The sequence below is a fragment of the Uloborus diversus genome, chromosome 1 (genome assembly GCF_026930045.1).
Source record: "Uloborus diversus isolate 005 chromosome 1, Udiv.v.3.1, whole genome shotgun sequence".
NCBI lineage: Eukaryota > Metazoa > Arthropoda > Arachnida > Araneae > Uloboridae > Uloborus > Uloborus diversus.
Genome location: NC_072731.1, coordinates 27,944,085 through 27,960,868, shown reverse-complemented (window position 1 = coordinate 27,960,868; position 16,784 = coordinate 27,944,085). Strand labels below are relative to the sequence as shown.

The 16,784-nt window shown below is 32.6% G+C and overlaps 1 protein-coding gene across 2 annotated transcripts in view; it reads right to left on the bottom strand.

Moving 5' to 3' along the window:
- Positions 1 to 16,784, bottom strand: part of LOC129234504 (suppressor of tumorigenicity 7 protein homolog) — a 71,165-nt gene that overhangs the window by 35,417 nt on the left and 18,964 nt on the right. For both annotated transcript variants that reach the window (XM_054868504.1, XM_054868505.1), the window contains exons 6-8: positions 13,103 to 13,157; positions 12,898 to 12,997; positions 10,372 to 10,469 (exon numbers count right to left, since the gene is read on the bottom strand). In XM_054868504.1, the coding sequence (XP_054724479.1) occupies positions 10,372 to 10,469; positions 12,898 to 12,997; positions 13,103 to 13,157 (253 nt within the window). The remainder of the gene's footprint in view (positions 1 to 10,371; positions 10,470 to 12,897; positions 12,998 to 13,102; positions 13,158 to 16,784) is intronic.

Sequence of the window (16,784 nt, the reverse complement as noted above, 5' to 3'; positions counted from 1 at the left end):
CTTTTCATAAACAATAAGATATAATTTTTTATTTATTTATTTATTTTTTTTAATCAATTTACTGAAATTTTAAATTTGCATGACACATAATACGTCAATCTGAGAAAATTATCTTTAAAAATATTTGAATAACATTTTAAATTTTTGTTTCAAAGTAATGTTAAACAATGAAAATGAGTTGAACAGAAAGAGTAAGTGTCAATTAGTCAAAAAATGAAAACATGATGCAAGAAATGATTAAAAAAAAACTTTATAAGTTGACCACCTGTCTAAGTTGTAGGACTCGACCGATGCATCGGCGCCGATGGTTCAACATTTTAGCCATCGGCATCGGCGGCCGATGCTAACTTGCAGGAAACATCGGCCCATCGGCCTTAAAAAACATTGAAAAGCCGATGGCATTGGTCGATGTTTTTGAAAAAAAAGGACCTTTGTTGTTTTACTTTTTAATACAAAGTAAAGGGAATTATTGTTTTCATATAAAATTGTTTACTTAAATTTCAGTATGAATTTCTATTTTAATCACCCCTAAAAGCATACTGCATTCAGGTACCAAACAAGTTAGTTATTGCGTTGTTTCTTGCGGCTGGATGTGCGTATGTATCTCTCATAAGTCATAACTCAAAAATGGTAAGCTGCAGAAGGCTAAATTTACGCATATGGGATGTGCGTACGTTCCCAGCTGTGCACTTCCCTTTTTGTTTTTGATCGGGTGTTCTAAAAAGCCTATTTACTCATTTTTTGTGGCTATTTATTACTTATTTCAATGGAAAATTAATATAGGTCTCAGACTAACGATCATTTGGTGATGTATTGCCGAATTGGAGGTCATGGAAAAAATATGAGATGGCGAAACCGGTTTAGTTTCATTTTGTTAGACTCCCGTTAAAACGACGGTAATTTTTAATTTTTCAATATTTGTAATATGAATCACAGTAATACAGTCTTTTCTGTATAGCTTCGGCGGAGCTGCAAGTTTGGGGCCCGTCGAAATACATTTTGGGGCCCTATTTCTCTATCACAGAAGTTGTAAAACATTTATCATAAGCATTTTTGTAACTCCTACAGTGCCCCTATGGTTATGGGCCTCTCGCGCAATTGCAACATTTGCTATTTTTTAAATCCGCCACTGCACGTCAAACAAACTCGGGTGTAAGTTTTAAAAGGGTTTTTCTGCTCAATGTTTATGATTGTTTTGAACTGTATTTTTATGACTATTTTTTGTATTTCCAAGAACACTTGCGTGCCCCTCCTCCCACTCCCTCAATTTCTGAAATTAAACTCTAGGCTGTACTTCTTAGTTGTTTAAAACTAACACCATTCTTAAAATTAGAGATTTTTTTTTTCAAGCTTTATATATTGTTTAGGAAGAATTTAGAGCAATAACCCCTTCAGTCGGAATTATGAAATATTGGACCAATAATTTTGATACTTGGTACACAGTGTACTATGGTAAAGGGTATCTTATTGACAAAATTTTGAGTTTGTAGGAGAAAAATTAAGAGAGTTATGGCACGTCCAATATTCCTGACTTATATTTTTGAAATCAATATTTCATGTACAAAAACGATAAAATACCGAAAAAACTTCATTATAAAATGTTCTACTAACAATTATAAAACATAATATAAGTGTTTGAAACTATTAATTAAAGATTGTATATTTTTAAAAAAATCAGGAAGAAACCTCGCTTTTCAAATGAAAATCCATTGTTGGAAAAATGAGCCACTCTCTATCTCTCAATCCTTATATGTCAGTGTTGTCAACCCCAAAACGAAAAATTACTTCAAATTATAATAAGTAGAATGTAAAGAGTCAACTACAAAAAAAATCAACTAATTAAATCAATTATTAAATGATTAGCAGCTGTTTAAAAGTCTGAAGGGGTTAATGTAAGAAATTGATTAAAGACGTTTTGAATGGTGACATAATTCAGAAATCAAAGGCACTTTTGAATTTTTTCTTCAGAAGTGCTGAAGTAGATTCAGAAACTCTTACGAGGCGTTGGTGGTAGCGGTTCTGTACTAAAAAAATGAGACTGTAGTTGGGGCCGAAGTTTAATATTGTGAGTTACTCTAAAATCGGAGGGTGTCCCCCAAACCCACCCTCGTCGTTTCAAGCATTTCTTAAATATTTAGCGATTAATTCTTTTGGCTAAGAAATGTCATTTTGCATATTTCTTATACTTGTTTCAATGATCCTTCAAATCCCTGACAATCTTAACAATTTATTTCTGTTAGATTTTTTTGAGCAATCACGATTGCTTATTGTTCTCATTTGACTGTCCTTGACGTTAGGCTGATTCCCCCTCCCCCCGCTTTCCTCTGCCGCACTCCCGCCCACCGTCCTCCGCAGGCACGGCTCCTCCGGTCCTGAGCAATGTCCCCCGAAATCCGCTTCTCCTGGTCAGTGGCGTCCATGTCTTACACAGCTCACACACACACACACACGCCTATGTGCATACACAAGTCTATGCGCACACGAGCCTACACATGCACAAGCACCTACACACAGAGAGACATACATACCTACGTGTGTGCACTGGTCTACGCACACACAAGCCTACATATTCGTGCGCGCCTACACACACACACAACTATACACACGTAACCGCCCAGGAGAAGGGCAGGTTTAGGGGGTCAGGAGCAGTTTCTGGAAACAATAACTCCAATAAGTAGTGTCCTGTCGCAACTCGTGATTGCAAAAAACATAATTTGAATTAAAAGTATCAGAATTCATATTAATCTTTTCATTTGTTTTTTTGCCATCGGCCATTTGGAGGAAAACTATCGGTCATCGGCCATCTTTGAATAATCTGCCAACAATCGGCATCGGCCCATCGGCCAAAAAATGCCATCGGTCGAGCCCTACTAAGTTGACCACCAAAGTACTGCACCGCATGTGATCAACTTACACAGGTTTCACTGTATATGATTAACTACTCACCACAGTATAGTACTAAGAAAAATATAAAATAGTTTTCGTTTCTCTTGACTTTAGTAGTTAAACAGTCTCAAAGTCGATGATTTTTTTAAAATGCACAAGTTTAAAGGTCAATAACTTTAATCGCGACGAGTCAATGACTTTGGGACACAGTTGTGGTTATAGTCCGAGTGGGGTAGTTTAAGGTCCAGGTTAGAAATCCATGGCAACTGATTAAGTTTTTTAATTACGCAGTCTCAAAGTTGATAATTTGAAACAAAAAGAATCAGTTTTAGGTCAATTACTCTAAAATGCCCGAGTCAATAACTTCGAGCAAGAGCTGTAATTATGCTCTACGTGGTGTAGTTTTAGACTCATGTCAGAAAACCATGAGATCTAATTATCTTACTTGATTAAATGGTCTCAAAAATGATGATTTCTGTATAAAAGAGTATTTTTTCACGAATTTATATGCGTGCTACTCAAAATCTTATGAGCTCAAACTCGCATATATACTAGAACGAATCAGCACCCAAATGTATTTAAATAAAGTACATTTTGAACTTTAAGCTCCGAAAATTTCATGCTTCCAGTGTAATAAAATTTTCTGTAACCTTGACCACAACATTGCAATTCTTTTCATAAAGATGATCCGCAATTTTAGAGCACTATATTTTGCAAATCCTAGATACTCAGGATTCGGCTCTTGGAAGCTGAAAATTAGCATCAGGTTAGTTTCAAAGACATCTCTACGCTTCTATAAAATTTCATCCCATTCAAGGATGATCGAGCGGGAATAATTTGAAAAATCATGTCAGTTGACGTGGAATCACTCTGATAATCATTATCAGACCCCGAAGTAGATGTTTTTTTTTGGGGGGGGGGGAGTAAGAAATAAGGAATCAAAAATTAGAAAAGCAAGGAAAGTAGGGAAAAAAATCGCTTAAAAAAGTAGGAAAAAATAGGAAGAGAAAGGACTACACACACGTCAAGAGAGGAAAAAACGCGTAAATTTTATTTCTAATGTAAAATAAACTAACAGTAGTTTTGATTTAAAACTGTCCCAAAAGTAAACTAACAGTACTTTTGAAGTATTAAACGGATTTAATAAAAAACCAAATTGCAAAAAAAAAAAAAAAAAATCGAAAGAAACAAGCTGAAAATTATCAGTATGAAAAATAAACTGGTGGAAACAAAGATATTAATTACAAAAATATGAAAATAAAATTCAAACATAGAAACCTTTCAACAATACAGTAATAAAATTTTTAAGTGAATAAAATGCAATGTAGTGATTGCAAAAAATAATAAGAATAAATAAATAAATAATAATAAAACTATTATTTTGGTGCAATAAAACCATTTTTGTTGAAGATTTGTTTTGTCAAAAACAAAAGCATTACTTTGAGAGCATCCATTTATTATTTGAAAATACTAACACTTTCAGCTTCTGTTGTCATAAACTATGATACAAAAAGCAAAGTAAATATTAAATTAGTTTTAGTTAAAAATAATCAGCAGCTGACATGCATTCTTGCATAAACACGGACAGATGTTTGAATTTGGAAAAAAAGGGGGGGGGGGCAGTGGCGTACCGAGGGTGGGGGCGTCCGCTCCAGGCCCTGCTTTGAAATAGGGCCCTAAATTTAAATTTTTGGTTTTCACCAATATTGTCGCATATCTTGGTTTGAATGCTCAAACAAGTTGGCATAATAAATCATAATCTTTTTAAAGAACAAATATTTGTTCACAGTGACTCCTCTTCGGGACAAATGGAGGGTTTATGATACCCAGGCTCCGCTTTGACATAGGCCCCAAAAAATTCGTTTTCTTTTTCGCCAGACCTGCTTTATGTCATGGTTTAGACAAATAAAAAGTTGTCTTTTTATATAGAATGAATATTTTCTCAGTGCCTCTTGCCTAAACAAAGAGAGGGCAAATTATGTCCCACAGGTCCCGCTTTGACATAGGCCCCAACATTGTATCTTATTTTTTTCCAATAGACCTGTCATATACATCATGATTAGAAATATTAATCAGTTACCTATATATGCGAGTATATATCATAAATTTTGTTAAATATGACTTTTTTTCACAGTGACCCGTCCTAGTGTACAAAGGAACATGAGCGCTTGGGCCACGAATTTAATGGGGGCCCCAAATTTTTAAATTAACCAAACCTATAAAAATCGTTTGCTTTTTTTTTCATTAAGTGCTTTCAGCAAAGTTTTATGCATTTTTCTTCAAACAATTTATAAAAAAAAAAAACGAATGCATAACAGATGCATGTTTATAATTTTTGATTATTACAGTATACAGCTAAAATATCTGTTTTATGTTTTGTTTAGTGTATTAAGACTACGATGGTCTAGTCTTAATTCATACACTATTTTTGAAACCAAATTCAAACATATAACCAAGAAAATCCATTCCTAAATGAGCAGTTGTCTATCCTTTGTGGCGTTGGAAGAATCAGCCAGATAAATTTTTCTTTTTACCAGCTGCACTTCTGTGGTTTTAAGTTTCGTCTTCTGCCCGAAGCTATAACTTCTAAGAGCAAATCGGACGGACCCCTTCTGACTCAAGCAAAGAGGACTTCCTTTTTGCTATGCCCCTTTCGACAGCATAAAACTGTTTAATTGGTCAATCCTTTGGGACTTTTGACCTTGACTGCATAATACCTCCTCCCATCCATTCTATACCCGATTGCAAGCTTACCTGACTATGGAGAAATGAGCTGCAGCCAAGCGAAAGAAATAGTTCCTAGCGCTTTGTCCGATAATCGGGGGAAATTATGCTCTTCGCTTTAGTAATCGGTTCTATATTTTGAATGCCCTCATTTCTACACATGCATAAAAGGTCAGTAAAATGTAGTTACTAATATTTTTGAAAAATATTTCAATTCATGAGTACTAATTGAATTTTGTAATGAAGAAGTGCAACTTCTATACAACTAGATTAGAATTAGCTGCTTTAATTTGTTTTATATGTTTTTAAATATATACTTGGATGTTCAGATGCAATAAATTTTTAAGATACAATATAATTTTAAGGCTTTTTTCTGTTTTTGATATTTTCTGACAAAGCACAATTGTATTAAAAATATAGTATTTACTTAATTTCACTTAAAACCATGTGTTTTAATGTGGTATTTACAATAGTGTCCGAAATCAAACCAACACTACCTGAAATATGTAAAAATGTACCACTTAAAGTAATTACTATAATATATGGTACGTACATAGTTTGAGAAACTTCAGTTTCAATACCAGATAGGCCCCCATTTCAAGTAGTGCCCCAGGCTCCCATCCGTCTTGGTACGCCACTGGGGGGGGGGGGGGAGACTGAAAATGCAGAACTAAAATTAATTTGTTCTTAAATAAGAGGCATACTAATATTATTAAGAGAGAATGCAGATTTTTGTGTGTTTATATGTTTGAGGTTATCTCCAGAACCACTGCACCTATTTGAAAAATTCCTTTACTATATTAAAGGTGCTTTCTTACTGAGTGACATAGGCTAGTTTGAAAAAATCCGATAAATAGTTCTTTTTTTATTCCAATTTAGGCCCAAATTTCGCATAAATTTCCGAATATGGGAGTGAAAAATTACTTGCACATATTAATATTATATATCATTGAAAAGGGTTTTTCCACATGTATTCATGAATGTAAATAAAAATTACTCACATGTGTTAGTCTTTCCCAGATATAAATGAGGTAAAATTTAAAATATCATGAAGAAGGTTGTTTAGAATTTGTTCTTCAGATTCAAATAGCATTACAGCCATTTTGCGAAGTTAATTTCCTTACATTCTATTTTATTTCATTCATGAATTCATAGCTGCTAACCTCAAGATTAGACAAATAAAAGCTTACAAGAAAAAACTAGCAGTACCAAATGGGGATGCAACAGAATCAGGAAAATTAAAACTTAAAAAATACAACCCTGATATCCTCCTTTAATTTCTATTGTTTGGCCTAACTGATAATAATAAAAAACTAATCTTTAAACCCAATAACGGAAACAAACTTTCCTTGAAGCACGTGATCAATGTGGAAATGTTTCAAAAAAAAGAAGAAGAAGAGACGTTTTACCTTTATTTAAGTAAATTTTCTTTGATAAGAGGTTAATTTATATTCAAATTCAATAATAACAATAAAGTAGAGGCAACATTTCAACCAAAAAATAAATAAATAAATAAAAAAAATCAGCAGTAATAAAAAAAAATAAAAAAAAAATCCCAAACTCTCTCTACACAATTTCTTAATTTCAAATTTCAAATTTTAGTCTAACAAAGGGGAAAAGAAACAAATAAATACTGACACATTCTGATTTAATTTTATACTGCATAGGCATTAATTTAAGACTAACAGTATCGACGACAGTGAGGGAAATACCAGATTCTCCAATCTTTTGTATATTTAACTGTGCCCAAATTAGTGTTTTTTGAAAATATAATGACCAGAATAGGGCAAGTAAAATTGAAAAGCAAAATTTTACTGATATTGACCCAAAGTAAAATTTGTAAGTAACAAAAATTGAGATTGCAAGCACGAGCCATTAACCTAAATTCTCGATCAAAAAACGAAACCTACAACAAGAGATGCTCATTTTCTATCGTAAATGTTCTTTACTCTTCTTTTTTTCTATTTATAGTGTTCATTTCCAAGAAAAACACAGCAAAACATCTCTTTTATTTATTTTTTTGAAAGCATGGAATAGGATTTCCGTGAAATCCAAATTATTTTCCTCTAAAAGTAGAAGGATCAAACTTTAGAGCGAATGCACTGGTATTAAAGTATAAAACAAACGTTCCCAATGTAGGCACATAAAAAGCCAATAGGTAGAAAATCACGTTACCACGTTTGCAGTTAAAACCGATACATTGCCTAACAATTTCCAGAGTTAAATATCCCAGATTTTTTCCTTTTTCCAGTGCTGTTTTAAAATTCCCTGAGATTTCCTTATTTTCCAGGTTTTTAGAGTGGTTACCCTGTTCTTACTTGAATATTTTTAGATTTTAGTTGAAGATTAAATTATAAGAGGATCATACTAAAAGATAATGAAGCATGTTTGGGAGATAAGTTTTGACTCGGAAAACTAGGGCTGATTTATTAAAACAAATACCGGGTGGCCCAGCGGGTAATGTTTGAAACAAAGTCCAATAGATCGCGCTAGGTGCAAGTGAGTGAAGCCAAACTTGGTGCGCATGCTCCGTTGAGTGGGCAATTGTAAATGTGATGTTCCTTCAGTGTGCGGTGCACTTTAGCGTGTGATTCTCGTTAGTAAAAATGAACAAAAATATTTGACAGAAGTTCGAGTATTTATTGTGCAACAAATGGCCAAATGTGATGAAAATGTGAAGGCAGAGTTCAACGAGCATGGCAGAAGAAGTTCCACAACAAGAATTGGCCAAACAAAAGGACTATGGAAAGGTGAGTCATTTTGTGCGTTTGACGGTACAAATGTTTTCCTTTTTGCTTCCATGTTTGTTCTGAAAAATGTGTTTCAATCTCCTTCCTTGTAGACTGTATGCCAAGTTCAAACGTACTGGATCGGTGGAAGATGATAAAAAAGCTATGGTTACAGTCACAGACGGTTTTTCGCTGCCGATAAGACCCGATCTGCAGAACTGCCTAACTGCTGTCCTTGTTAAAGATGGCGGTCATTTCGAACCTTTATATCATTAATAGCCCAATATGTCCTTTCAATATAAGCAATTAAATTCTTCTCATGTCTCTTGTTTGTTTTTATTTTTTCATTTGTTTCAAACATTACCCGCTGGGCCACCCAGTAACTTGTGATATGTGATGCCAATGTATATCACTCAGAGAAGAGAAGTAGAATAAAATCTTTTTAAAAAGCTTTAGTTTAACTGAATCTTGAACTCATTTATTTGTTACTAATTAGAAAAACTAGTGTTTCTAATTTCCTTTTATATGTGGAATCAGATTAATAGTAAAATCATCAAAATAATATTTACCTCAAAAATAATATTTTAAATATCTTGAGAAGTTGCTTTAACACAAACCTAACAAGATATAATAATAATAAATCTCGGCCAGTCAGTTTTATGACAGGACATCAAATCTCTTTTAACCTATAGGACAACAAAAAAAGGTCACACAAAGAAAAAAATATATTTAACACTGCTTTTGAGCCTATAAAAAAGCTTTTGCAACTTTCTCTATAGTTGAAAGAGTTCGTACAAATATGAAAAACAATCAAATACTTTTAAAAGTTTAACTACCTAAATTTTCTACTTCAATATGAAAAATTGCACCGAGTGTTCAAGCATTCGATAAAAGGAAATGTAGTTTTACTAAACTATCAGTTTCATTATCATGAAAAAAAAATAAGACCAAGATTTTGCAATTGTTTGCTACAAAGACAAAACATTAAAATGACACAAAAAACTTCAATACTTTCCAAGCATAAAACATTAAAAAATAACAATTGACAAAATTTATATCAATACATTTTCTTCAGTACAAATCTCTTATTAGACCTGACCTCACATACTTCTCAGAAACCTAGACATTGACACCAAACAATGAAAATGCTCTTGGTGTCTTTAAACCACCAAGATACCTTCCTTCCCATCTTTGGAAGAAAGGATGTTGATGGTGTTTGGCACAGGCATTCTAATTTAGAGCTGTATCATGCTTTAGAAGAAACGGATGTGGTCAAATTCATAAAAATAGAAATTGGCTGGCCATGTTATAAGATTAAATAAAGAACGATCAACAAACAAATTTTTTTTCGATAAACATAGGGGAGTTAAAAACAAGGAGTCCATCAAACCTCAGACGGGTTGATTGCTTTGATAAGGATTTTTCCACCATTTAAGAGTGAAAAATTCGCAAGCCATGGCCAAAAAGAGAGAGGCCTGGAAGAAGATTCTTGAGAAGGCCAGGACCCACACAGGGCTGTCGTGCCACTGAGGATGGAGGACATTTTCTTCTAAGAATAGCGACCATCTGAACATCATTTTTTTGTCAGTCCAATTTACAGACATCATTGCAAAAATAATTAGTAATTGATATTCTCAATTGATGCACATTTGAAGAAATATATATACTTAAAAAAATAAAACTTTTGAATGGAAATCAGCCATTGCTGATAGTTAAAAAGGGATTCAATAATCAGAAGCAAAGATTTTACACAATGAATAAATTTTGCCTTTTGGACATCAAAATCAGTTGACTTTTCGACTTTTTATTTTCATTGATCCTTTCTTTGTATAACACCATCACAAAATTGATGTTCTACAACAGCAAACAAAACTTGAACTTAAGCGAACTGGATTTAATAGGGAAAATATACATTCTTTATAATACTATATGATTGGATATCTTTAAGTAAATTATCCTAGACTTTTCGTTTTTGATAAATTTAGCCCTTTGTTAGGAAAATGGACCATTTAAAATTTTAAAAGGCACTTACATCTCTCATCATTTTCACAGACTCTCGTAGTTTTCCTAATTTTCGTGCACACATTGCAAGTCTTCTTCGAATATAAACAAGCACATTTGTATCTCTCCCTGTGGAAAAATATAGCAATAAATGAACATTTTACAGGTGCTAGAAAATTTAAATTTTCTTTTTATTGTAAAAAACATACATGAGGAATAACATACGGGCTGGTGGGGGGGCATACGGGCATAACATACGGGCTTCAAAAAAAGTGGGAGTAAAAAAAAAGCTAGAGTATGAGGGAGGGGTTCTTAAATCTAATCCGGGGAGGGGGGAGAATAAGATTTAGGGGGCCATAAAAGTGGGCTTTATCATTGAATTTTAATGCCATTACTGATTGTATGACCTCCTCAAAAATATCCACAATAGACTCCCAAAAGTAGGGAAAGTTGGGTTCGACTTCCTTCTTCCAATTCAAAGTTTGAATTTGAAACTACAGTAAAACATGTGAAGTTGACCACCTGTCTAAATTGACCGCTTTTTTTAGGCACGGAATTAGTCCTTATGTAAATCAACCTTTGTAAGTTGACCACTAAAGTAGTGCAAAGCAAGTGGTCAACTTACACAGGTTTTACTGTATTGATTTTGTAGAGTTCGTACTCAATTTCAGAAATAAAATGAAGGAGTTTTGAAGGTGTAAAATGAGATTTTGAAGAAGTACTTTTGGGCTGTCTAATGTCTATAAATATCACTTTTTTTGAACATATTTGACTTCTTCCCCCTTTGTCATAAAGTGTCACACTAACTTTACTCCTCCCTTGTCACATGTCATATTTTTCATAAACATATTCTTATAATAACTGGGTGATGTCACTTTTTATCACCCTCTCTATTCCCTTGTTACAATTTCATGAATCCGTCTCCCCTCAAGGCAAAACATCTTTTATGACTAACTTTACCATGATCTCCTTTACCATGCACATTAAATTCGCCAATTATGTACCCTTTTTTATTTTCAGAGAGTAGTTTTCCGAGCAGTTTCCTTTTCATTTTGAAAGTTAAAACAATTTTATGAAAGAATGCTTTTAAAGCGATCTCCAAAAATCAGAAAAAATTCTAAAATCCAGAATCATTGTGGTATTGCTGATTTTAGATATTTGAGGTTCAATATTCTGCTAAGTAATTTTGAGGCATTTTACCGCATATCAGTAAAGCATAAAAAATTTAGAAAAACAACACAAAAGGAACCAAATATGGTCTTTCAAAATCCGCATAAATACCAGAGGTGGCACTAAACCGGAGCAAGTGAGAAAACTTATTAAAAGAAGTCTTATCAAAGGTATATTATATGAATTAACGCTATCGCTCATTCAAAGTTTTTTATTTCATTTTTTATCTCGTTAAATGCAGCAGCTCTATCTAAACTTCCTGTAGAGTGTGCACTCCGTCCCCCCTTCCTGTAAATGAAAAAAAGTGGCAAATGCAATCAAGAAATGTGCAAAATTTTTTGTTTTGGTGATTATTCCCCTATCCATTTCACATCGTCCCTTCTTTCTTTAATAACATTTGTTGAATGTAATGAACTCCTCGAAGATGTTATGCAGAAGCTTAAAGTCGTCTTTCTGTTTTGTAACTGAGATTTATCTTGAATCATTTTATTTTAACTTCTATAACGGAAGATTCTTAAGCGAATTTCCGAAAAGTTTGTCAATTATTGCATTCCATTCCTTTTTTTTCCTGCTTTTGTTTGCAACGAGCCATTAAATCTTGTAGTTTTTTGAGTCGATATATGGTTTTTCATACTGCCATCTGATAATACGCTACCAAGCGGCAGACAAGTTTTATAAAACATGAATGAAATATATGAAAACTTAATTATGAATAAAATTATCTTCTTTTCTCATATGCAAAAAATTAGTCTGTATCTCCACATTCAATGTGTTTATTTTTTTTCCTTGACTGCGAGTGACTCAGCTCCCCCCTTCGCCCTTGTGACGAAGTTAACAGGTTGTCGATCAAAGTATTTTAAATGACTGTCATAAAGAAAAATTATGTAGTCTTGAAAGAAAAAAGGAGTTTTGAAATAGTTAAAACCAAATGAAGAAGTTTGAAGGGTCCTTCAAAAAAATTTCTTAAATGAAGGAGTATTGGAGGAGTTTTGAAGGAGCGTACAAACCCTGTATTGAAATAACAAGAATCTAAATCCATGTTTTTTTCTGGAATGATGAAATTTTCTTGTTACTTTTGGGGGAAAAATCAATCTACATTTAAAAAATCATATTTTGTTCAATCGTTAATTTTGAATTTTTTTATGTGAGGGTACAAGACTTGCTTTTCGAAGTGAGAAGGCGGCCTGTACACAATACCAAAAATGTTAGAATATCTTGTATCATTTTTGTCGCATTCAACTAGTTGCATCACTCTAGTTTCACATAGTTGCCGCTCACAGTAGCAATATCAAAAGCAAAAATATTTCTTCCATTTACCCAAAGATACCAAAAACAGATTAGCATACATACATGCAAAACACTAAACAAAATACAACTACTTTCTTACTATGCAAAGTTTCTTGTGAAGGACCTTGATGTTGCATTTGCTGGCTTTTTCTGTAATTAACTTCTGCAACTTTTAAAGCTTGTCGAAAAAGTTTTTCAGACTAGAAAGGAAAAACTTTTTAATTGACACATTGCTAAACAACAATTTTCGAATTGAATATAAACATCTAAATAAAGAAAACTTTAAGTTATTTAAAAAAAGTTACTTCCAAAATTGTTGAGGACTCTTCTTCTGCCAAGAGAATATAAGCAGGTGCACATCTTCAAAAGGAAAAAATAATAAAATAATTATAATAACTGAAACACAAGTTCAAAACAATGTGTAAAAGTATTTAAAACATGAATGCGAAAATGCCAATTTAATAACAGAAAAAAATGATCAATTTAAAATGGGAAAAAAAATAAAAATAATAATAATAATTTTCATCAAAGCATCTAAATATAAAATACACAAAAATGTCTACAATACATAACTACACTGTACATATGGATTAAAACAATTTAAAAAGTCATTTAAAGAATGAAAGAAAAAATTTATTTTTTTTCCACTGTGCATATTTATTTATTTTTAAATTTGCAATGGGGTTGTGTAAGGCACGTCAGCTTGCAGACCTAGTGCAATCCCAAATTGGCATCCAGTCTTTTCATATGCAACTATTCAGATAGCCACATAAGCACTACAGTAGACCCTCGTTTTACGTCGGTTTATTTTACACGGCTTCGATTATACACGGTTTGACACCTTTATTTTATTTTACGCGGATGAATTTTGGTTTTACACAGATGCGACAATGCAAACAGATAAATTTTTCCCCTCTTTCAAAATCCAAACTACTCAAGATTCCAGATTACGCGTAATCAACTGAATTTTGGCATGCAAATAATCGAGCTTGGGCTACTGGAGACATTTTATGCAATTGGTTCCAGAGCCCTTTTGTAGAAGTAAAGTTATTGAACTCACACAGTTCAGAACTTGCTGACAACGGAAGCCAAAACCAACGAGGATACCGAAGTCGGTGACACACAACCAAAAACGTTCAAATTGATAATTTTGAGCCATTCCTAGACAATAGAAATGATCTTCCTGATTTGTTAGTGAAGGAAGATTCTATCATGGAAATGACGCAAGTTATCATGGATGCGTTAATGCTCCTGCAAAGAATTACAGAGAAAAATTCTTAATAACCACCAAGAGACTATCATAGCCAGCTTCACTTTATAAACAGGACACAAAATTAATTAATGTTTTCTGTATGCATGTTGTGCATAAAAGTCGATACAAGCACACATTAAACTTATTATACAATTAGTCATCACTAGAATGAAATATTTTGTTATCTATCGAATCAAAACCCTATTTTAACACTAGTGTTAGGTTATTTACTTGCTTGACCCCCTTCCCGTAACAGATGCCTTCCCGTACATAAGCCGTAACAGATGTCTAGTCCTTTCTGTATTTTTTGGTGGAAATTTGGCATGTAGTAATCAAATTTTTTCCTAAAACAAATTCTAACTAAAAGAAAAACAAGTTAGTATATTTTGTTATACTCATAATACAGTTTTATACTGGAAGCTTGTATCAAAAAAATATATTTATAGTATTTTCAATTCAAAACAGAAGAAGAAAGCATTTTACAGTCAATATGGCCAAAAGACAAATTTACAATATCACAACTTTTCACAGGGGGGGGGGGGGCGATTGCAAATATCGTAAGCGACTGCTAGTAAAGAACATTTTTATGGAGTTTCTTGTGATCAATATTTTGTAGAAAGACTGATAGATGGGTAATAGGGGAAAGGCTAAGTTGAAATTCTTGAAAAAAAGGACTTGTTCAATCATATGAGTGGCTAAGATGATGTAGAGGAAATAGAAATAGTTTACCTTTTATAGCTCAATAATTTTACAAAGATATGATCTATTTTTAAACACTTTAAAATCCTCTAGCAGTTAAAAAAATATATAAAAAAAAAAGAAGGAAAGAGAAATTATCGATTAAAAAAAAATCTTGTTGTAATTGCTTTTCTTTTGCGAACAGTTTTATTTACAAATTTTAAGGCTGTTAGACATTCAGTGAAACACATTAATAGATGCTACAGAAAAATATTATCAAAGGAAGTGCTGCAGAGTTAGAAATGCCAACAGTTTTTATCATTTCATATACTACAGCTAGGGTACACTGAGGGTGTAAACTACTTGAACAAAATACTAGTAGCACAAAATTGTTATCTTTATGCTAAAAATCAATCTTTTAATACGTTTAGCATCAACATTGCTTTTAAACGTCATAATTAGCAAATTAAAACTAAATTTTGTAGTAATTTTCTGTATGGTCTATTATTTTGGAGGTTTTCATAGGCTGAGGGTCCCTTGGTCTAGCTCTAATGGCAAAGAGAGCTCTGCTTTTGTGTACACTTATTTGTATGTTTTACAGTGTAATTCTGAATTTTTATGTTAGGATGTATAGGAAATTTAGAAATGTTAATCAGTTAGCTCACAAAGCAATTCTAATTATGGTAATTTTGTTATTAAAGTAATATTTTTGAAATCAAATGATATGTGCCGGAAGGTTATTCATTTTTACATGATCCCAATTTAAATTTATGAATAATTTCTTTTGCTTTTAGAGGAGAATCTTTTATTGAATCTATATCACATTTCCCGCAGGTTGCATTCATTCAGTCAGTTACCGTGCTTTTAATATTTTTTTTTAAATCATCTAAAATACATTTCAAAAATTCAATTATACTATTAAATTCAGCTTGAATAAATCAAACTATTAGAAAGTATTTTTTAAAAAAAATTTCGATGGATATTTTGTGTTGCATGTTTGTAATATCTGACGGTTGCCAATATGTCAGCGAGTTACCTACTTGTTGTAAATACTGCACAAATTTTTATTTTAGCAATACAGTGGTTACCGATTTGTATGCATCACATTTGTTCTAAACAGTTTTGATTCCATAAAGCGGCTAGTTCAATAAAGCTGGATTTTGTTCTGTTTCTGGCAATTTGATTCATTAAAGCGGTTGACTCAATTAACCACTGATTCAATTAACTGGAGTCCACTGTATGAAATCTAACAAATGTCCAGTCGAGTCCCGACTTATGCGAGGGATGCGCTCCAAGACTCCTCGCATAAGTCGAAATTTCGCGTTGTGGAAAAATGTATTTCAGACAATTTTTTTAAAAAGATACCAAATATTTATAAACACCCCTCAAACTGCTCTAAAGCATTCCTTAACCATACACTACAGTTTCTTGCATAAAGAACTGAACTTTTACTGTAATTAAAAATAAAAAAATGTTATTCAACATGAAATACTTTAAGATGAACAAAATGAATTACCAATGGGAATGAAAGATGTGAAATTAAATTGAAGAACTATATTAGTACAGTAGATACAGTAACAATATTTAAGAGTTAAAAAATGAAGATAGTGATGATTTATGCTCCATCAGATTGTTATTCTTATCTAATTCTACATTTTTAAATACGTTTGCTTTGCCTTTATAATGTTTCAATTTGTGGCAACATCTCCTCTTCATGATCTCTTTATTAATCCACAGTACAAGAGCAGCTTCCATTTTCATAATATTTACTTTGGTAGACTGCTTTGCAAGCTTCAATATTGAAACTAAGTTCTGAATTTTTACGGATATCTTTTAGTTTTTAATTTTAATTGTACGTATGGAAGATTCACTCATACTTATTGTCGCACGACCGTCGAAGTTTTGTAGTTTTTCAAGCATAGAGAATTTTAGCGTTTGGTACATTTTTTATCAGAACCTTTTTTTCCCCCATCTTCACAAACTTTAGATGAAGGTGACACTAAAGTGCCATTATATTTCAACAGCTTCTATAGTTAGAATGAAAAAAATAAATAAAT